The following is a 23,127-nucleotide window of genomic DNA, read 5'->3' as shown; positions in this document are numbered from 1 at the left end:
TCACTCTGCTGCACAGCATAGCAAATAAACAAAGCTCCAGCAATATATCTTTAAAGAAATAAGAATTTCATTACCACAAATATCTTCATAAACATCAGTAGTAAACAAAGAGCATAAAAAATAAAAATATAGGATCACTGCCTCCAAATCATCCCCTCCTTAACAACATATACATATAGATATCGGAAAACTGTTTCCTTCAAAAATCCAAGATTGACAGATCCATCGACCCAGTCAGTATACAAACTTGCAACACATAGCTTCAAAAAAAATAAAAAGGAGGAAGAAAAAATGGATAGCAGGAGAAAAATCATACATACCAGAGCCGCGGCTTCGTTATTTTCTCCCACATAATAATAAGAATAAAAGAAAAACAGCAATCCATCAAGCGAAATAGCTTTACAGCTTGATAGATCGGATTAATCAAGGAATCCCGTCTGCTGAAACACGGCGTTTCGCACTCGCCGGAGATCCCTCCCCTTTAGGGTTCTTCCCACTCCCTCGAACACAGAGAACGTCATCACTTGAGATCGCGCAACGATCAAGTGCGGCGGTAGCATCTCATCCTCGACCTCATCCTCCGCATCTCCTTCATCCACCTCCATCAACGCTCCTACAGGTTTCCTGAGCCCCTTCGGCCACACCGGCACATTCACAGGCGCCGATTGATGCAATATCTTACTCATTCCTCCCGCCGCCGGTCTACCTGCTGGCACGTTGATCGACGACAGCCGTTTCTGCACCGGCGGCCCATTATCTTCGGCTAGGGCAGCAGAGAGCCCAAATCTCCCCTGTCGGAAAGGGGGCCGCCGATGGCTGGAGTCAATCTCGCCGGATACTGACCTATTGGAGATCGGCGAGTCTCCACCGCCAGATGAGCGATCGGAGTAAACATCCGTCGGCCAGAATACGTCGCATTCATCGAGCTCAAGCTGATTTCCGGGAGTCGGAGAGGGATTCGACTGGTCTGAGAAGCGAATGAAGCGGAACGAGGAGGAGAAAGGGGAGTTGGTTTTGAGGATGGAGGAAGAAGGTGAGCTTATCGTAGCGGTGCCCTCCTCCGCCATGGCCGATGATTTCTTGCTATCTGTCCCCATTTCTGCTCGGCGCCCTATTAATATAAGCATTTGGCGGTGTAGTTTAGCTTAAAGTCTTTCCTTAGGCTCAGGATAACGTATGGTTCGTCTGCAGGGGAGCCGATCTACTCGGGCGTCCAAAGGATTCCTCGGATGTTCAGAGCCGCTCGTGGCGACGATGGAACACCAAACAGCGTGCAGTTATTATTTTAGGACATTTGCATGTATGCCACACAACTCTTATATATTTACATATCTAACCCTCAAATTTTACTATTATTCTTAACACTGAAATATTTATTGCCAAGTCAAATAAATATGAATTGTTTACATAAACATAAATGAATCTGTAATTTATTATTTGTTGGACAAAAGGAAAACTAAAATTTGGAAAATCTTTTGTAAATAAATATATGGCTCATTATATCAATTTGAATGCTAATCAAATGTCTCAACATGATGAATCAAAGTAACTTTAAATACTATATATTTAAATAAAAAACACAAGGATTCAGGTTCATGTTAGAGAAATTCATCGAGCTAATGGAACTAACACATTTACTTTGACTATTTCCTATCAATGATTTCAATAAATTAAATACTATATATCTTTGAAATTTATACACATCGTACAAGTTTAAATCACTTCTGCACGAACGCTTACTGTCATATCGGTTTGAACCCTCCTCATCAATCTTAAAGAGGTACTATTTTGTTCAGCACAACTCTTCCATATTAGACTTTTAAATACAAAAAGTTTTTTCTTTACATCTTTAGTCATACTTATAAGAGATATACTTGTGGTTTGGAGACATCTATAAGGTAGGGTAAAGAGTGCATGCATCAAAAGTCTATGAAGTGTTAATGTAGGAACTACTGTACATGGAGGTTACTCTCTTGAGAGGCAATGAGAAAATAAGAGAGAGAGTGCACAAAGATTTTGTAACAATTTCATCATATCACTTATTAACTCAGAGATTTGCTAAAGAACTTCATTTTGTTTGAGTACAGGAAAAGATTCTTGTTAGACTGAGCTTGTTTTGAGAAAAGAAAAATATATAAGAAAAATTACTCCATGGAGAGAAGAATGGTAAAAGTAATGGTGATAGATTAATATTGGCAGTAAAGATGGTCCTATCAATATGCTAAGCACGATTGTAATTGAATAAATACTTTTCCTAGCATCCATGAAAGCATTTGTTTAAGGGGAAGCAAACTAAGATTGACAACAATTGTAGTTACCACCATAAAACATCATTTATATTAAATTCATGTACATGGTTGTAATTGAATTTCTTTCTTTCTTCACTATCTTTCTATTTATCAAAGGAAATCGTACTAGCAACTAATTTTCAAGGCAGTCGTTATATATCATAAATTTCATAATTAAATCAATTTAATATCAACTCTATGCACAATTCTTTCCTAAAGTTTTTCTTTTGGTCATAGTCATGACCATGACTTTAAATGAGCAGCAACATTGTATGGATAAACTATTTTCACTTTTGATTCCAAGAACATAGGCCAAATGTTGCATTATAATCAATCTAAAATTGATCCCAAGAATAATTAAATTTAGCCTAATTGATCACAAGTAAAATAATCAAATAAATATTTGAAAGCTAACTTAAAATAGTTCAAAAAATTTTGATTAATTTTTCTTGACCTCTTTTATCAAAAGTTATGTTTATGGAGCAACACACCTAATAACTTAACTTGTGCCTATTTTATTAATAAAATATTATTACAATCTTAGAAGCTTGATTACACTATACAACAACAACAACAAACATTTATCCGTTAAGTGGGGTAGGCTACATGAATCCTTTTTCTCCATTGCTTTTTTTGAGTGCATATTTTCATTTAATTATAATAAGTTAAGATCATTTTGTATAAAATATGCCCAAATCTTTCTTGATATGTCCCTGCTTTTCTTAACATAAGTCGAATCTATAACATGTACTCTCCTAACAGGATCATCAGATGGTCGACATTTAATGTGACTAAACCATCTAAAATGACTCTCTAATTTTGTCCTCCACTAGAGCTACACCAATCCTATCACGAGTATATTCATTTAACATTTTGTCTCTAAGTGTGAAGCTACCCATACACCTAAGCATTCTCATCTCGACAACACTTAACATTATTTTATGCTACTCTTTTAAAGGCCAACATTCTGCACTATAGAGCCTTGTAGGTCTCACCGCCATCTTATAGAATTTTCTTTTTAGTTTAAGCAGTACTTCTTCAACACACAATAGGCCCGAAGCATTCCTTCACTTCAACCAACCAACTTGAGTTCTACTAATAACATCCCCATCTATATCATCATCATTTTGAACAATATACCCAAGATATCTAAAATGTTCACATCTTTTAATAATTTGATCACCCATAGTTACAATTCTGTCACTAAAGCTACTACTAATAATTACTTCCATGTGTTTAATTTTAGTTCTACTCAAATGATGGCCTTTAGACTCCAAAGCAGACCTCCATAATTCAAGTTTTGCCTGAGCTCTTTCTCAAGTCTTATCCACAAGAAGGATATCATAACCGAAAAGCATACACCAAGATACATTCTTCTGTAAATGTCCAGTAAAAACCCAGTAAAAACATCCATAACAAAAACATCCATAACTAAAGCAAAAAGATATGGGCTTAAAGCCGATCCCATAATGTAATCCAACTGAAACAAGAAAATATTTGGTCAATCCACCTGTTGTTTGAGCACAAGTAACAACTCTAGTATACATATCTTTGATGACTTGAATATAAGTCATATCAACACATTTCTTCTCTAGAACTCTCCAAAGGATTTCTCATGGAATCTTATCGTAAGTTTGGTTATGCTTTGAAAGATGAAAAAAATTATAAAAGACATATAATAATGAAGCCTCAAAGAGAAGTTATTGTTGCAAATAATCTTAATTGAAAAGTCTTCAAAAGATAAAGCGGTATATGGACTCTCCTTTCATTTAAAATTATCAGGATGTCTAAGTCTCATAATGTAGGTGATGTTTATTCATATAAAAATCTCAAAAGAAACATAATTATTGCACAAAGATATTGGACGATGTACATATTAAAATGACATGATATTGAATGATGTACTTATTAAAATCCCTGTATAGAGATAAATTATCATAATATATTAAAGGGGAGTAAAGATTACTTTATTATTCATGTGGTTGTATTCGGTTTATTCTAATGTGGACAACAAATGTTGTTAGGATCTTGAATATCTTACTTCAATAACAAAAAAATTTAAAATTAGAACAAATTTGGATGATTTTATGTAATCTCAAAGGCATTAATCATTATCATACATAAGCTTAGAGGTGACGCAATATCGCCCTACAACTAAAATTCATGCAACATTCAGAGCATCTTAGAAAAGCTTGAGGGGCGTCTTATGAGACTGCTTTCTGCCTGTTTTGCTTTTCAGACTGCCACTACAGTTCTATTTGGGGAATTTTTTTCTTGTTGCTTTTAGAAATTTCTGTGGTAGAAAGCTATTTTTTCAATCTCGGCTGCTAAAACGTGGTGGCTACCAAAAAGTTGTGGTCTGATTTTTTTAAAATAAAATAAATTTGTAATAGCCACCTTAGCTTTTTTGAAAATTTATTTTTTTTTGTAACAGTTTCACAGCTGCTTCTTCAAACAACTTCAACTGCCCCAAACAGGTCTTAAGGAGCAGCACATCGTCTCCTTCAATGTACAATATTTTGTAGGAGAATGAGTTGGTTGATTATTATCATGCCCGGAATGTTAATGTGAACATTCTTTCAAGTTCTTAGTAAGGTTTCCCTAAACTCAAATTACTTCCTATATGATCAATAATCAATTAATGATTGTGAGATCCCAATCTAATCATGCGAGAGATTTGATGTGTATAGCATTTTGATATTATAACTAGAGCCCCCCTAACCAAAGATAATTTTATAGAAATTGTGCAAAATTTTGAAGATTGGGATATTCACATATGTCCTTAGGTTTCTTATTTTAGCATTAAATAAATTAAAATTTTACACACACAAATACATGAGTTAAAAGCAATTCATAGAGATACTAATTTTTACATTAAAAATATAGAAAGATAAAAACAATTAGACTTAGCTTAGTTAAATAATTTTATTAGTGTCAGTAATTTATAACAAATTGTGCACTTTCTTCTAACTAAAGAATGTTTTGATAAAATTTACTAAATATAATTATGGAAGATGGCTTTAGTGGTAGAATAAGAAGATTCTTTCAACATTAGAATTATCAACAAGAGACGATCAATTTTGTGATTAACTTATCTACTTTTGAGAGAAGATATTGATAGTTAGGATAATGAATTTCAACATTATATAAGATGGACTTAATGAGCTTTGGTAGCGACAACAAGCATCAACATTATCATTGATAATGTGTGTTGGTCTTTTAAGCAGTAATGGATATCAAGATTGTTGACAAAGATAGGCATCAACATTATCTGTGAAAATAGGTCTCATGTTTGATGTGAACGATGAATATTAATCTTGATAGATATTGATTGATTTTGGTTTCGATGATAAAAATCAATCGTTTTGATGAAAATAGGATATGCATTAATGTTAATCATGAACATCAATCTTATCAAGGATGATGAAAATCAGCATTATTAGCTATGATAGACATTATCATTAACAACATTGATTTGTGTTAATGTTAAGATCGCGGGTGTAATGGGGCATCCATATGAGTGCAATTGCGGACTACCATATCACTTGCATATAAGAGAGGCCGAGGGGTTGTTCCAACAAGCATTGCCTCTATAGAGTTGGCAACAAGAGCACCCGTCAAACCTAGGGGGCACGTGATCTAAGCTCCAAGATAGGAGAAAAAGATATACAATTTAAGTTGTCTAAGTTTGCAATTTAATTTGCCTTTGTTCATAGTCAAAATTTTGTTTGAATTGTACAATTTTGTGATCATAGAAATTGATTATTAATAATGGTTGCTCCAACTACATATTTATAAAATAAAAGAGAGAATCATTCAATCTCAAGCTAATTTTAAAATTTTCAAATTAATTTGCATCAAAACTCACCTTGAATCCAATAAAGCTTTTGATATCATATTAATAAATAATTTCATAATCCATAAAATTAAAATTTACCACCCATTTTCTTTATTATTATTTTTTTAAGATGATTTAAAAATAAGAATTAAATTTCAGACAAAAACTTATTGTATTCACTTTCTCAAATAAAATCCAATCATGTTTAAATTTATACTTCAAATTTAAATAATTTTATGTTTACTATAATGTTTATTATATTAGTTGGAAGCAAATTCGAAGAATTGTAATTATTGATCTGAGCGCTTATCTTATTTAAAATAATAATAATAATAATAATAATAATAATAATTTGATATTTAGACGAAGAGAATATTGTGTCCTGATGATGATGTAGATCGCTCCACGTTGTTATACAAATGATGTGGTGTGATTTACGTTGTCGTCCAGACAAATGAAACAGATATTCCAGTTGTGATCTACGCGAGAGAATATTACAATAAAGTTGTACACGATTGATTGTACATATTGTATAGCAATCTATACAATGTGTACAATGGAATCAAAATACTTGGTAGTATTTTTTCGAGTTGCAGGCATGCACTTTGGAGTCACGTGACTGTTATAGACCTTTATGTATGGCCCACCAAAGCAACTTAGCTTTCCACAATAATGAAATTATTTGCAATTTTGGGAACTGAAATGAAATTACTGCCCCCTTTTCAGATTCCCCATTTCCTTCTCTCTCCCAAACAAATATGATGTCATCTCAGCCCTACCCTGTTTTGCATAATGTTTTTTATGCAATTTACATGTTAAATAGCAAATTGAAAATTAAAATTAAAAAAATTGCATATGATTTAAAATTAAAAAGAAATTTGCATATGAAATTAAAAAAATTGCATGTTTAATTTTCAATAGATTGAGACAAAATAAATAACATAAAATTTTTAATTACTTTAATGAAAAATTTACTGGCATACCGCATATTTCCTTTATATTTATATATCTAACACCTAAAATTTGATATTTATATGTATAACATTTTGGTGTCGTGATACGGTATACTTCAAATTAAACATTATTAATAACTATTAAAATTAATTAAATATTGAAATCTATATGATGAACCAAAAAATTATCATAAGAAAACTAATTTGTTCATTACGTTTAATAAATAATAATTAGTTTATATTCCAAAAAAAATATTTAATATACAATTTAGAATAAAATAAAAAATTATTAAACAAATATTTACATTCATATCACTCAATACCTATGTATTGAAAATATGTATTTTCACTTTTAAATATTAAAATAATAGTAAAAAGTAAGGTTTACACATTTTATATATATATATTATATATATGATATCATATGCACTAGTTCCTTAAAATAAAATAAAATAAAATAAAAATTAATTTGCTATATTCTCATGTCATACAATAATCACATGCAAAATTAAGAGTCAATTTTAGAATATTCTTACACAATTATTTTTTTAAAATAGGTAAGAGGGATGGTGGTGGGACCCAGTGGTCACTACGGCGCAAAACTTGTGGCCATGGGATTGGGCCGTCTTGTGAGCATGTTGTCGTGGGACCCATGTCGAGTTGATGACGAGGCGTGGGACCCACTGTGCAGACAAATTTAGAAAATGGACAACGGAAAATGACTTTTAAGAATATTATAATATTGATATTAATTTTAATAATATAATTAAGGTTAATTAAGTGTATCATAATTAGTATAATTCTTTTGTTAATGAGTTAATTATTAGAGTAGAGTAAGGGGGGACCCAGCTTTAATTTTTTATTACATATTTTAATATCAAATAGTACGCTAAAATTATTGCCTTCTCTCAAATATGAATATTTGATAATAATATAATATTAATTTTATTTTTATTTTAATAATTATATTTTGTAATATTTTTTAAAAAGTTTAAAATGAGGAGATTTATAAAGTGAGTATAACTTAAAGCATTCCTAAATAATAAATTGTACGTCATTTGCTCGAAAAGATCCAACATACTGAGAGACGAAGACTTACAACTAGGAAGGCTCACTGGTAAAAGAACAAATGGCCAATCAATGAGAGATTTAAAGTTTCATTAGTAGAAGATCAAACAACTCGAGAATTCATTAGCCAAACTTTTGCCACAATCCAACTCAAGCGAAAAAATTGATCAGACATCTCACAGATGCCTCCGACACTCTTCATGAGAGGGCTAACTGAAATAGCTAAAAGATAGAATAAAAAAATAAATAAATAAATAAAAAAGGTGTAGGCAGTTAGAGGAGATGCATCCTCTCTTAACATATTGCTCGCTCTTTTGCACTTCTCCTCATTCGAACCATCAAACGAGAGAGGAAGGGAGAGAGCAACAGAGGAAACGGGAAGAAGAGAGAACCTTCATTCTAGCCCTAATTTGCGACTTTTTAGTGAGCGAAGGAAGAAGTCACAGGAAAAGGAAGAAGCTACAATGAAGGGAGAGGGAAAAGGAGTGTGTTTCTTACCTGATTCAATGTCATACCCTAGTCGAGGGAGGAAGAAGATCTTGCAACTTCACGCACTGCTCGGGTGAAGAAGCGATCAAAGACAAACGAGAAGGGTGTTCGGAGCTCTGCGTACACTACTACATTGGTCGCGTTGTGATCGAAGAAGAAAGAAACTTTGGATGTCGAACCCTAGCTGAAGGGAAGCTCTGCCCGTGCTACTCTATTGGGTTGAGACGAGACCGAAGGAAGGAGGAGACGACAAAGTCGTGGCGTGCAATGTTCGCGTGCTGGGAGAAGAGGAGAAGAAACTCCTGTGTTGGCTTGAGAGACAAGCTTCACGTGAAAGGGGACTCGTGCATGAGTTCAGATAGGGCAGACAACTCAGGTGAAGGTAAGTTTTAAAAGTTGTTTTAATTAATTATGTTATTTAATTATATGAATATATATATATACGCTCTTCTCGACTAAAGAAATATATATGTATATATATATATATATATAGTGCGTGTGTGTGTTTACTATTTAAAGGTTAAGCTTAATTGTATGTGATATGAATTGAAAATAATAAATAAAGAAATTTGAGTGAAAGAAGTCAAGCAAATTTCATGTGTGAGGGAGGGGAAGAGTAGCGGGCAACTAAAAGATTTTAAGGTATGTTAAAATTTTTTATTAAGCTATTTAATGAATTTGTATGTGTGTGCGAGTGTTTAAATGCAAGGTCAATTTTGTTCATAACTATAATATATGGACTTTGGCTTTGAAGGAGAAGATATTTGTGAAGCAAGCGAAAAAGGAAGGAGATCGATCTGAAAGCATATAAGATAGAAGTTAACTCTTATGTTATTATTGGAATTAATAATATAATTAGTTAAATTAATGTATTAAATTTTATTTCTATTAGAAAGTGATGAGGAGGTTGATAAATCTTTGGGATTTGAGGAAGGCAATGAGTCTTAGTTAAAAGAAGTTATTAGTTTTAATCATTCTTACATATTTAGAAAAGTTAACAAAATTTAAGACTTTCTTTAAGATGTGATTCTTATAATAATAAGCACATTTATTTAATAGTTGATAGCTAAAGAAGCGAAGTGAGGAATTAAACTTGTATAGCAGTCCTTTAAGGTAAAAGCAAGTAAATATTTTCTAGAATGTATTAAATTAATGTTTTATTAAATCAATAAGTGCTTTATTATATGATTTAAGGTAGATATTTCATTTATGTCTGCATTTTAAAAGTGAAATTGTATCACAAATGAGAAAAACTTAATAGACATATGACATTATGTTTGAAGGGATTCTAAATTGATATTAAATAAAATGTAAATGTTAAGTCATACAGGATTATCCTCAGATGACACTGGTAGTGAGTGCGATATACAGGTGCATATTAAAAGAAATGATAGAGGTGTGTCTTTGGGTAAATTTTGAGGGTACCTTTAGGTACATGTTTTAGGGCACTAACAGGTACAATTTTTTAAAGTAATTTTGGTTACATTTTTCTAAGATAGATTCGGGTATGATAATAATTTTATTATGACTCTTAAAAAAGTTAAGATTGGTAAATACTTAAAGTAAAACAGGAAGGGATAGAATTATAGTAAAAGTTTACAATTTTATAAGGTAAGGAACTATATTTTCTTTTGGTCATTCATGCATAGCAATGACATAATAATTTAATGCATATTAAAATTATAATTGATCACTTAGTCAAACTTACTGTTCAAATTAATGGCTTCTTTCAGGAAAAAAAAAATTAGATTGATATGTCTAGTAAGAGAGACTTCGTATACAGGAGGAGAGCAATAACTAATAGGTACTAGTTTATGATGTGTTCGTAGTTTTGTTTTGCACTTTTTCGTTTAGATAATGATATACTGCTATGTGGATTGATATTCCACGCCTCAAGTTTGATATTTACATTTATAACATGACTTGAATTAAGTGGCCCGTCATATTGCAATACGAGGTTGCCCTATTGACCTTCCAAGATATCAAGCTGCCCTGTCGACCTGCCAGATTGTTTGTTGATTCCTTCACCAATTTGCCAAGTCTCCCCGTCGAACTACCAGTTTTCGTCCTGCCAAGTTGAGTTGTCGGGGTTATCCTACCAACCCATCAGATTGCCCTACCAAGTTACCCTATCAATCTTCCAAATTACCCAACTGAGTTGTTAACTTAATCCTTTGCCTATCAATTCGCCCTGCAAGTTAGCACTGTTGACCTACCAAATCGCCTTGCTAGGCTCTCATGTTGGGTCGACTTGTCAAGCTTCCCAACTATCAAGCTAGCGGCAGGAGCGAAATAAATTGGGTTGGTGCGGGGCCGCTCAAAAGCGAAATAAATTCGGTTGGTGTTGGCTTTCTCCTTGAAAAGAATTTGCGGCCTTCGCCGCTCAATGTGCGCCTAAAGCTCTGAAAAGGGTTGAAAGGACCGTTATGAGATGAAATAAAGCTACGAGACAAAAACAAAAGCATCATTGTTTCTGCTTCTTCTTTTTCTTAATATTTGAATCAAGTGGGGCTTCACATCAATGCTTTGCATGGATTCATTCATAAAATTTCCAGCGGCCCGCTGGAGGTACTAAGAATTTACATATATGCCACTCAATTTGTATGTATTTACATATCTAGCACCTATACTTTAATTTTTTACATACATGACATCTTATCCATGCATGAAAAAGATGTATTTCAGTTTTGTTGGGGCCAAAATGCTGGTTTTTTTGATGTGGGTGGTATGGTTGATAAATTGATAATGACGGAGTGGTATGTATTTAAATGCCCCCCAATAAAAGACGGCATTTATATACAAACCACATAATATACATTTATTTACATATCTAATATTTAAACTCGAATATTTACATGTATATCACTCAAATCCTTAACATCAAATTAAAAATGTCGTTGAGAGTTTTCTTTTAAAATTGAAATATGCATTTCCATGCATTAGGGTAGTGATACCAAAGCTATATGAAAGTTTAAGTGGAATGGAATGTGCACTTATGGTTTTGAGTAATTAGGTATCAAAACTACAAGGAATAATAGGATCAAATAGATTCGAGAAATGCGGAACAAAATTTCGAACAGAAACACAACAAAATAATCTTAGAAAAACACACAAGTTTTACATGAAAACATAAGAATGATAAAAACTCACAAAGTCGCGCACCAAAAGGTATCCACTATAAATGATAGAAACGTAAAAAGATACACAATCAAATCAACTCTCTACAAACACATAACCGATCGAATTTCACTCCAAACCTTCATCTCAATCTCACGACAGAAAGATCTCGCTAAAATAATTCTCCTCGACCCTTTCCCACTTCACCAAAGTGTTGTTGAGAACCCCTCCACGATAATAATCCCACCGTTGCTCAAATCGCAAACTTAAGAAATGAAAATGTAGGAACCATCTCAAAGGCATCATCACACCAAAAATAGGTGTAATTATTTCATGCACTCTGTCCCTGCAAAACTGGTACCCGTGGATCGCTGACTCAGATACATCCAATTGCGTGATAGTAATGCCACCCGGAGTAGCTACAACAGTTCCAAGTGTGGCTACACCACGAAACAAGCGATGCTGGATCCTTCTTGAGGTTGGGTGCTCCTAGGTGCTTCAAGCCCCAATTCACAACAATTATGTAATATGTAGGTAAATTTCCCAAGAAAAAAAGTTACAACATGTGCAACTTAGACAAAATAATCTAAAAATGCTTTTAACAATTGCAACATGTGCACCTTCTAAGTATTATTTTTTAGCAGCCGGGTGATTTGGCTCATTGGCATTTTTCATTTCATTTTGTTCGAGCACTTCTAAATAGCATTATGGTTTAGAAAATGATTATTTTATACTTTTTATTTAAATATTTTGAAAATTTCATAATTATCTTGTTATTTTGCTTAATGAACTAATTAGTGTTAATATGTTTATGCATCACTCTTGATTGAGAGGATTTCTTCTTAAAATTGTCATCAATTTTTTTTTTAATGTAATTAACGAAAATGTATAAAAGAATTAAAAAAACTGAGATGAAAGCTATTGAAGCCTTGCTCCTGAAATTTCTATTAATAATTATGATTTCTGTTCTAAAAAAGGTCAAAAATGTAAAGACAATTTGCATCATAATGGCTATATATGGACAAACTGGCTGCCACCACCATCACAAATGGACGGTGGAGAAGCCCTCACTTTAGCCTTCGGTAATACAGCTCATTTGAATAAAATATAAATACATAATAAACAGAAATTGCACGATCAAACTTTATTTGGGAACAGTATAAGAAAATAATCAGTTAAATTTCTTTTATACTTATATCCTATGCATGCAAGAAAAATTTGCGATGATAGAGTAATGGTTTATTATCTTAGCATTGCACGAAAATTCAACAAATAATCCGATAAAAGAAATGACAAAAAATTGATGGCACCAGAAATTTTTACGTGTAAAACCCGTAAAGAGAAAAAACCACGGGGTCTGACTCAATTATAAGAATTCATTATAGGTTGATGATTACAGAGATTCATTGTCCCACATATTGGAAAATATTATTAAGTTTTCCAAGTTATAATATTGATTAACGGTGATTGATTAATGGTGTTCGGTGATGGTCGGTGGTTGGAAATGACGATAGACGATGGTCGGCGGTGGTCGACGGCGATTGTGATGGTCGGCGGTGGTCGACGGTTGACAGTGAGTGACGGCGGTCAATAGTGGGCGACAGAGGTCGACGACGGTTGGCGGTGGTCGACAGCGGTTGATAGTGGTGGACGATGATCGACGGAAGTCGTTAATGGTCGACGGCGGTCAGCGGTGGTCGACAATGATCAGCGGCGGCAACCATCGTCAGTGGTGGTCTAGTGAGGTCAGCCGGGTCGAAAGCGATCTGCGGTGGTCGATAACGGTTGACGTTGGTCAACGAAAATCGAAGGTGGTCGATGACAGTTGACATTGTGCTGGACTTTAGCTCTTTCTCAAAACCTCAAGTTCTCTCTCAAGGCACCAACCCCTTCCTCATAATAAGGATGAGGCCCTATTTATAGTGTTATTGGTATAGTCAATACAGAAATATGAACCATTTTGATTGGACGGTCCGAAGAGCTTCCTTCAATTAGACGATGTTTGATAGACATTGGAGTGCCTTAATGATGTCAGAATGGAGCAATCATGAGCTCGTTGGATTTGTCTTGTCGAGACACTCGATTCAATTACAAACTCGCCAAATTCGACATCGGTTGGATATTCCAAATGTGTCTAGAAATCCTTTGATCTGAGCTTGATTTGACTCGGATTAGACTAGTTTTTATATCGTTGGGTTCATCTCATACAACCGATCTGTTTGACTATAAATGCGCTGAAATCGAAACTCTAGATAACCTTTTTTTCAAGATTTGAACATTTTATACTCAAAATATTATCTCCAAATTCATAGTCTCGAGATTCACGTAGGATAATAAAATTTTTTTGATGGCATACATATAAACAAATCAAACAATTTAAAAATTCACTATGTTGCGAATTCGGTAGCAAAATTTTCTCAAAAAAAAATATTTCCCAAAAATAATGCTAAAAAAACCTTTAAACATGGTACTCCTGTAAAGCAGATCCCATGCAGGTCTTAGTGCTATTACAAGCAAAATATTTGTACAAAATAATGCTATAAAAATTTGATTATTTTGATTTTAAAAAGAATGATTCAAACCAACCAAAATAATTTAAACAACAATAACTATATCAATTTTTCTCCTGAATTATCATGAAAATAAAAAAAAATCCAAATTCAGCAAGAAGACGACGTTTTCAATTTGATTTTGTGTAATGAAATCTCAATGATAGAATATTAAAATATTACTTTTTTTTTTTATTTCTTCCTTTGTCAGCACTTAAAACATTTAAGTTAAAATTGGCTGAAAGTAACGCAACAACATTCGCTTCAATCATGGACATACTACACACACAGCACACAGATAGATATAGAGAGATACATCTTTGTGTCGCACACGCACACGCACAAGCACACGTCAAGTGGGGGCGCGTGCGGAAGTTCAAATGTTAGACATGTAAATACTAAATACATTATGATTGAGTGGTATGCATGTAAATCTTCCAAGAACAAAATAAAACATTTTCTAATTCAAAAACAAACAAATAAAGCCCGAGTAAATATATTCCATCCGTCTTAATAACTGAATTCATGCAAAATAAATAATTCAGGAATATATAAATAAAACCGATGAAGGAAATGTGAACGAATTAATCGGCAATAATTCCAGCGAGAACGTCGCTCCTCCCTCTGGCATAGATGGTGTAAACAAGGCGAATGGCATCCAGCCATCCGTCCAGAGACTCCCACGTCTCCGCCGCCTGTACAGGAAAAAAAAACAAATTTAAGACGTCAAATCCGGGTTTATTTATAATAATTGATTAAAGATGGCGCATTTAGAAAATAGATATTTGCATATCTAACAACTAAACTTTATTTTTTTTACATTTATACCACCCAAATCTTAACTAAATACCACAATTTAACTTGCAAAAACAAAAGAGCAACTGATGTGTCAATAGATAAGAATTGGGTGACATTTATGTAAATCTTCCAAGAAGAAGAAAAAATGATGTTTTTGGGATGTGTTTTGAGGATAAGAGGGATAAGAGGGCGGGCGGAAGGAAGGCTCCAGATTTCGAATAAAATAAGCGTTGTAAGTAGAATTTACTCAGAGCTGATCTTTTAAAAAGATAATGGAATGTCTAATCAGATGTGGACTGCAGCTCCAAACGAAATGAATGCAAATGACGACAGGTGAGCTTGGTACACCGCACCAATGGTGATTGATAACAAAAATAACCTTGTGTGCTTCATAAAGAATTCTGGAATATTACACTCTATCCACAGAATAATAATAATAATAATTTTGTGGATATTATATATAATGTGCAGAAATGTGCCAAAATAATCACTGTCTAGGGCTGATTTAGTCCATATTGGGTAAATAATTCCTGATTATTTTAAAATTAAGCTTTAATTCAAGTCTCATTTTAAAAAATATATACTATTTTGACACTACTATAAATACATTAAAACAACCCAATATTTGGTGACTATTTTAGCATTATAGATAGAGAGAGAGAGGGTGAAAGCTTATATTTTGAGTAAAAAATGATTTTAACCACTGATCTATGAAGCTCTACTAGTTCCTATTTGGTTACTGATAAATATAACGGGCATTTACAAACATATCACACATTATTTGCGTAGTTACATATCTATCACATACATTCATATTTACATGCATACCGCTAAAATCATTAACATCACATAAAAGATACACTATCATTATCTTTTTTAAAAGTGAAATACACCTTTTAATGCATAATTTTATGCATCAAAATATTAGAAGTTTAAATATCAAACTTTGCCCAACACTTATCTTAATTGAATAAGGTTCAACAGCAGTAAACTCTGAAACCATAGGATTGAACCGTTTCATATTGGAAGTGGTCGAATTTTAACATGCAAGCGATATTGTAAAACATGCGAGTATTATTGATTCAGAGACACATTGCGGTGATTATAACAGAGAAAAGTTTCAAAATAGTCCTGACATTTGACTGGGGTTCATAAATGTGTTAAATCTAATACCCAAATTTTTTAATATGGGCTAAAATATTCCCAACGAAGAATAATTTCAGCCCTAATTTAAAGTCTGAAAAATAATTTGACATTTTTATAAGCTCTGAAACTTACAGTCAGGGGACTGCTTTGACACTTTAATCGTTATATCAAAGCATATTGGAAGTTTTGTGGGATAACTAGTTCGTATTAGTAGAGTAAAACAGAAGAATTCCACATTTTAAGAGATCTTACCAAGTAAACAGGCCCTTGAACCGTTTCTATACACAGACCTGCACCAGGGGGTAGGGTTAGGTCCGCACAAGCGGACACAGAGAGAATATCTGGGATTTCAACTTTAATTATCGGTTTAACACTTTGCCCTGATCCCTGTATTCGCCCGTAAGAGGTTTGTGCTGATTCCTGCTCATTTTTTCCAACCTGAATGAACTTATGTAAAGGTTATTTTTGCGAAAAAAAATGATGAGAATAGTACTCAAAACTGTGGAGGAAGTAGTTATTTAATAACAAAAGCTGATAAAATACACAAATTGATAAAAGCAAAGGGTTCATGGTACATGAATTAATATGTATTTACATATTTAACATCTATACTTAAATTTTTGCATGCAGACCACCTTAGCTATGCATAAAAAGGTGTATTGGTATTTTTGTAATAATTAAAGGTCAGAACATCACAAACACTGGATGTCAGGAATCCTCTGCAATTAGCTGGGTAATGGCATGACAATTTTTTAAATGCAGCCATTCTGATATAGCTAGTTTCGAAGTCTAGGGTTTTAATACAGATCTATCATGAAATGTGCAAACTCAAACAGCACACACAATTTACCATCTCACAAACTCATAACAACTACCTATTACTTCCAAGGAAAAAAAAAATATTGTAAAAAATCATCGCGAATGATAATTCAATAATCTCCAATCGAAACAACATAAAAATTTTGGAACCATGAAAGCCACGCAGCAAGTAGAAACCAAGTGAATTGAAATCAAATCACTCTTTGGAAAAAAATTAACAGAGATTAGATCAAGGATTAAAATAAAAATAATTTCTGTAAAAAATAAAATCAAGCCACATGTTTATACTAAAAAGTAATCTCTCAAAACTATTAAGTTTGCTATTTGATCAAAGAGTTAGTTCTTGAAAAGAAAAATGAAAAAGTGCATTTAACTATAATTTCATGAAGAACAGATAACATTGTCCTCCCCAAAAAGCTCTATACATTATTAAATTCCACCTGAAATTTTCCTATAAAAAAAATCCTGGCCTTAAAATGCACAAATCTCATGCACAAAAAAACAACAAAACCATTAATCCTTAATCCCGCTAAGCTTGAAAAAATTATACAAAATAACGTATTGAATATGAATCCCAAAGAAGCGGCTGAAAAAAATAAGGAGTCATGATATTATATGCCACTAATGGCAGATTTCTCAGATAGAGCTTTTGAACCGTAGCCTTAGCTCGTTGTATGATTTTATATAATCTCTATTTCTAGAAGTTAAATTTTTAAGAGCTTTTGTACAGAACATTTCGAAGTTTAGATGAATCCATTATCAAACTTTAATTCCACAAATCTCATACTCATATCTTCCCTTGATTTTAATAGCATGGTTACAATAAATTTCATAAGAATTTTCTCATGACTAATACATTTTAATTCCACAGATGTCATACTCAAATCTCATACTCAAGAGTAATAGAAGTGTGTAATATTTACTGGCTTCCTAATGAACAAATTGGGACTAAAATCGAGAGGCAATGACAAGGAAAGTTCAAAATAAATATATATTAAGTTTCACAAAATTTTTTTCTGATAACAATAATATATATTAAGTTTCATAAAATAAGTTTCACAAATGCTTTTAAGCTCACTTGTCCTTTTAAAAGAATATGAAAGAATAAAAAATAAAGAAATTAAAAAGCTGATGGCTGTCTGCAATTGAAGTGTGGGGATGAATAAATACATGAAAAGTAATATTTTTTGTGCTTGATAAAAATTCCTTAATTACATAATTCCTTGCCTACGTGTACAAATATTATAGCCTGATTTGAATTTAACAAAGAAATACTATGTACTTTTAATAAAACTTTTGTTTACACAGATTTAAGCCAGCAACCTGACCTGCTGGAGTCCCTCATGATTTAGAACAAATTGGTATCTTTCCCAATCAGCATGTGGTGCCACTGGATTTCGGGCAGGTGGTGCAGTCAAATGTCCCACTTTAAGGTAGGGTAAAGGTATCTGCAAAGATATTATTTCAGAGTTTAAAGAAATAATTATATGTATCATTGCAAGAAGTTTAAATAGTTTTTGACCGTTACATGAATTTAGTTTCATGGGTTAATTAGGGGTAAGCTAGCTTTCATGGAATAATGACTGGTAGGAAAATACAACTATGAGAATACAAAGAAGGTGTTAATTTAGCAAATTAAAGTTGAAATAGAGCTGGGATTCAAGTTTTCCAGTCAGGTATGAAAACAAGAAAAAATTGTAGCAAGTTCTTAATTGATAAGCTCAAGATTATTGGTTCAAGAGCAAACTTAAGGCCTGAGCTAACATTAATTAAAAATCCTTAACTTCAAAAAGTAGCGTTTCCTTTTTTTTTCCCCCAATAAGTGTGTTGATCATAAGGTTTTAAAAAATGCATGAGTGAGAGTATTCTTATTGTCTATAAACTGTCCTCGAAACTGAATGAACTTTTGTTTGCATGTAAAACTTAACATTCCAAAAAAGACAATTTTAAATTAGCATTATTATTTTCTTGAGCTGTCATAGATCGAACTTACAATTTTCTGTTGTGTTATGTGTTAATGAATAGATTATGGTGCGCATGCACAGAATACTTCTGAGCAAATAGACTCCATAGTGAGTACATTTATTTATGAAATATGTATACCAAATACATTTCTCGGAGCGCTATATGCCCTTCACAAAAATTCTCTCAAATAGGGGAGGTTAGTTAAAAATAATTAACTATTCTCTTCATTAGTTTGCTCTCAATAAAAATAAGATTAAAGAAAGCATCACATTCTATGAATTCTTCAGTTTACATTGCCATCATTTCGAAGAAGAAAAATTCAGAATCATAATTACAATCCACTGATGAAGGTCCAAAAATTATCTATTAATTTTGTTGCTTTACTTTTCAGGTGAAGAAGATTACATCATAGCCATCTATCTGATATGTCATATATCTCATACTTTTACTCTTTTAGCATGAAGTCACATGTGAAGTGGTAAGGCTTCAAGGCACACAGAACAAAAACATAGAAAAGAGAATAAAACAAAAGATATTATAGGAGTAAAGACCCCGACTATTTAAATGAGATCATTTAAATCCCAGAATTTATTAAAAACTTAAAAATAATAAAATAAAATAAAATAAATCTAGATTTTTATAAGAATGCTAAATTAGTCCCAAGACTATGAAGCACGGAGATAGACACCGAGACAAGAATGCGACACGCAAAATACCGGGACACGACATAATTGAAAAAAATAGGACACAACATGTCATTGACACGTTTTAATATTTAAATAATTATGAATATAAAATATATCAATTCCTATTATTAATTATTAAAGACATTATAGAATAAAATATACAAGAATAAAATTTATCTTTATAAATATAACTTGTATCACAAACCTCATGCTTATAAAAAATAATTTTTAAAATTAGACATATAGTATATTTCAAAAGAATTCATCCAATTTATCCACTAAAATTTAAAATATCATGCTTGTTTAATTAATTAAGTTAATTTAACTTTTAGAATTAGAAAAAGTATAGATCTATAACTATTAACTCATTAAAGAGTTAAAAAAATTATAAATGATCACTTATAAAATTAGGGTGGTGTTGATTCCGCTTAGCTTCGAAGAATAGAAGCTTCAATACAAGCGTCACAAAGTTCGTGTAGTGTTTGGACTGGTTTCAACAAACAGGTTTCGACAAAAAAACTTACAACTTGCGCTTTAGTGGGCGCAGGTTCGGCTTCGATAAATAAAAGAGAATTACAACGCTCAGCTTCGACAAATGCAAAATGAACTTTTGATACTCGGCTTCACAAACAAACAAGGAACTACTGATGCTAGGTTTGATGAATATTTGATACACCCATGATGCTCGATTTTGATGAATGTTAGAGGGAGCTTTGATATGTTGAGAGAGGAAGCGACTTCAGCTATGAGGTATAATTAGTTTTATAACTAATTTTATAATTTTTTTTAACTATCTCATTTTTTTCCAAATCGTGTTGAGCTCACGTCCGATGTGGTGTTTGGCGTATCCCGGATATATTCAAGTCCAAAAAAAATTCAATCACATTTTGAAGTGTCAAACAAGTATCGAAGCACGTTGGACAAGTGTCGTTATCAGATAAATGTCCGCCACAGATACTGCGCATTTTAGAAGTGTCGGCGCTACATAGTCTCCAAACAGTTTTAATACAGGTTAAAATAGTCCTCACTGGGGACTATTTCAACCCAAATTAAAACAGTTTTGGGGACTAAACTGAATAAACTTTAGGACTAAAATGGGTCCCCCTGTAAAAGAATCATTGGATCATTCGACAAATTTCTCGATGTTATAGTTGGCCCCAAGGTAAGTTGCTCTAACCAAAATATCATAGCATGATACCAGACATGATATCATGTTACCTGCCATAACTATGTCTTTCCCTGGCTAATTGCAAGTTGTAGTGCAATTAGCGCCAAATGATTTAAGAAATACAGGACACACAGGAACTAAGTGGAAAGTCCTCTAGAAGCCTAATGATTTAAGCAATACACATTACAGCACAGCTCCAGCCGTCAAAAAATCAACTATGACAAAGATAAAATATCTTCTAATTATGCTTTTATAAGGAATAAACAACACTCACCTTTGAATGAACTAGCCTCAAGGCGCTGCGATAGACCTGGAAATATAATAACAAACTATGAGGCCAAACCAACGCAAGTGAAATTTTACAAGCATCTAAATCCTCCTGTCCATGGCATTGTTTAATTTAATGGAGTAGAATACAGTATTTATTTTTAGGAAAATTTACATATATAACGGCTGTGCATTTTTATATCTAACACCTAAACTTCAACTTTTACATATATGCCACCTTATTTATGCATGAAAAGATGTATTCACTTTATAACAGTTAAATAGTGATATTTTTATGTGCTGATGAAGATTTGGGTGGTATACATATAAAAAGTAGAGTTTGTTTTAGATGTGTAATTACACAGGAATTGAGTGGTATATATGTAAATGTCCCTTATTTTTAATAAAGAAGACTACAGATTTTAAAATAGTTTTTGGATCTAAAGGAACTCTTATCATAGATAAAGAATATTGGAAATTCATAAAAACATATCAAAATAGAAGACCATGATGATGAACTCTGCAACATGGTTGAAACAAACCACTTATAAAGAACACAGCTAACAAGGGAAATGCTAATTTACCGAATAATTAGGCTTTAAAGCATAAGCGGCTGCAATATAAATAGCAGATTGACTGTAAAGTTCCTTGGGAGATATTTCCTTTTGGTTAACAAGCCTTCCAGCTCTTACTGTGTCCTCTGCTAAGCCATACTGCAAGGTTATCAATAAGCATATGATCAGATGATCATTCTTATCACGAAATAATAGCATCAAGGGCAAATATTAATGGAAAAAAGTATCAGAAAGTTACCAGGACTGTTCCTAGATTGTAAATTGCCCTATGAAAATCAAACTGAAGACGAATAGAGGCACGAAACTGCAATGGAGAGCCATATCATACACGTTAGATATAAAAACGAAATGAATCCCAAAAGGTCCCCAGATTGCTCGATTGTGACCAATTTAGTTTTGGAGTTTTGAAGTGGTCCAAATTAGTCCTTCGATTATAAAAATTGATCCCAATTGATCCATCATGTAGAAATCATGACAGAAAAGTGGTTCCAATTTAGTCCCTTGACAATACAGATTTGATCACAATTTAGTCAATGAAGGTCCATTTGGGGTGAATTTTTAAAAGACGGGGGCTAAATTAAAGCAGTGTAAAACTTCAAGACTAAATTGGTCACACCCAAATAATTGAGGGACTATTTTGAGATTTAACCCATATAAAAACTGTTATGAAAATGTTCCGTGCAGATTCATGAGTTCATTGCATGAAAGTACCTTGCTTATAGCCATCCGAACAATGTTCTGCTTCTCCCGAATAGGAACTATAGCACTAAGTTCCTGCAGTTAAAGAATAATAACTGAATGATATCATACCTGCAAAAGGAGCAACAAAGAAATCATAGTACGCACCTGTAGAGCAAGACCCCAATTGTTAAGGGCCTACAAAATTAAATAAAACAAATTAAATTCTAACACAAGTTTAATATATTACTCTAATCAGATGCCTTGATAAGAAGCTTACCTGAGGACTGTTCCAGTTAAGCTGAACAGCCTTTTCATAATTTTTTGTAGCCTGGGAAATAAGTCAGTAAAGTAAATCTAAGAATCGCCGTACAAAATGGAAGCTAACACGCATGGAAACAAAGATCAAGTGTGTGCATGAACATCTACAAACATATACTAAATATGCTAAGAAAAGGTTGTAAAAAAAGAAAAGATGTAACACCATATCTTGGTAGTATATTTCGAAAAATAGACGTATTCTGATATTTCTAAGAATATAAGTTCAATTAATATGCGTGCTACAAGCCAACAAAATCCAATAGACCATTTCACCCATCTGATTTCAATTTCGAATAGCATGGGCAGATGAGCCTGTCACATTCACATCTTATCATAATTATGAAAAACTAATAGTCTGAAATGTAGATGAATGGCATATGCATATATATATATATATATATA

General features: G+C 32.8%; 1 protein-coding gene and 1 pseudogene across 1 annotated transcript in view; both read right to left on the bottom strand.

The window, feature by feature from the left end:
* Nucleotides 1-45: 45 nt before the first annotated feature.
* Nucleotides 46-1,236, bottom strand: LOC110032406 (annotated as a pseudogene).
* A 13,495-nt stretch (nt 1,237-14,731) lies between these two features.
* LOC110029476 overlaps nt 14,732-23,127 on the bottom strand; it is a 17,577-nt gene continuing 9,181 nt past the window's right edge. Inside the window, exons 6-14 of the mRNA XM_020731784.1 lie at nt 22,685-22,735; nt 22,573-22,602; nt 22,438-22,500; nt 21,965-22,030; nt 21,736-21,864; nt 21,159-21,194; nt 18,394-18,513; nt 16,499-16,684; nt 14,732-14,997 (exon numbers count right to left, since the gene is read on the bottom strand). Coding sequence (XP_020587443.1) covers nt 14,887-14,997; nt 16,499-16,684; nt 18,394-18,513; nt 21,159-21,194; nt 21,736-21,864; nt 21,965-22,030; nt 22,438-22,500; nt 22,573-22,602; nt 22,685-22,735 — 792 coding nt within the window. The 3' untranslated portion in view covers nt 14,732-14,886. The remainder of the gene's footprint in view (nt 14,998-16,498; nt 16,685-18,393; nt 18,514-21,158; nt 21,195-21,735; nt 21,865-21,964; nt 22,031-22,437; nt 22,501-22,572; nt 22,603-22,684; nt 22,736-23,127) is intronic.

Source organism: Phalaenopsis equestris, unplaced genomic scaffold (genome assembly GCF_001263595.1).
Source record: "Phalaenopsis equestris unplaced genomic scaffold, ASM126359v1 Scaffold000002, whole genome shotgun sequence".
NCBI classification, from domain to species: domain Eukaryota; kingdom Viridiplantae; phylum Streptophyta; class Magnoliopsida; order Asparagales; family Orchidaceae; genus Phalaenopsis; species Phalaenopsis equestris.
Note: the sequence above shows the minus strand (reverse complement) of the source record. Positions and strands in the feature narration are given on the sequence as shown.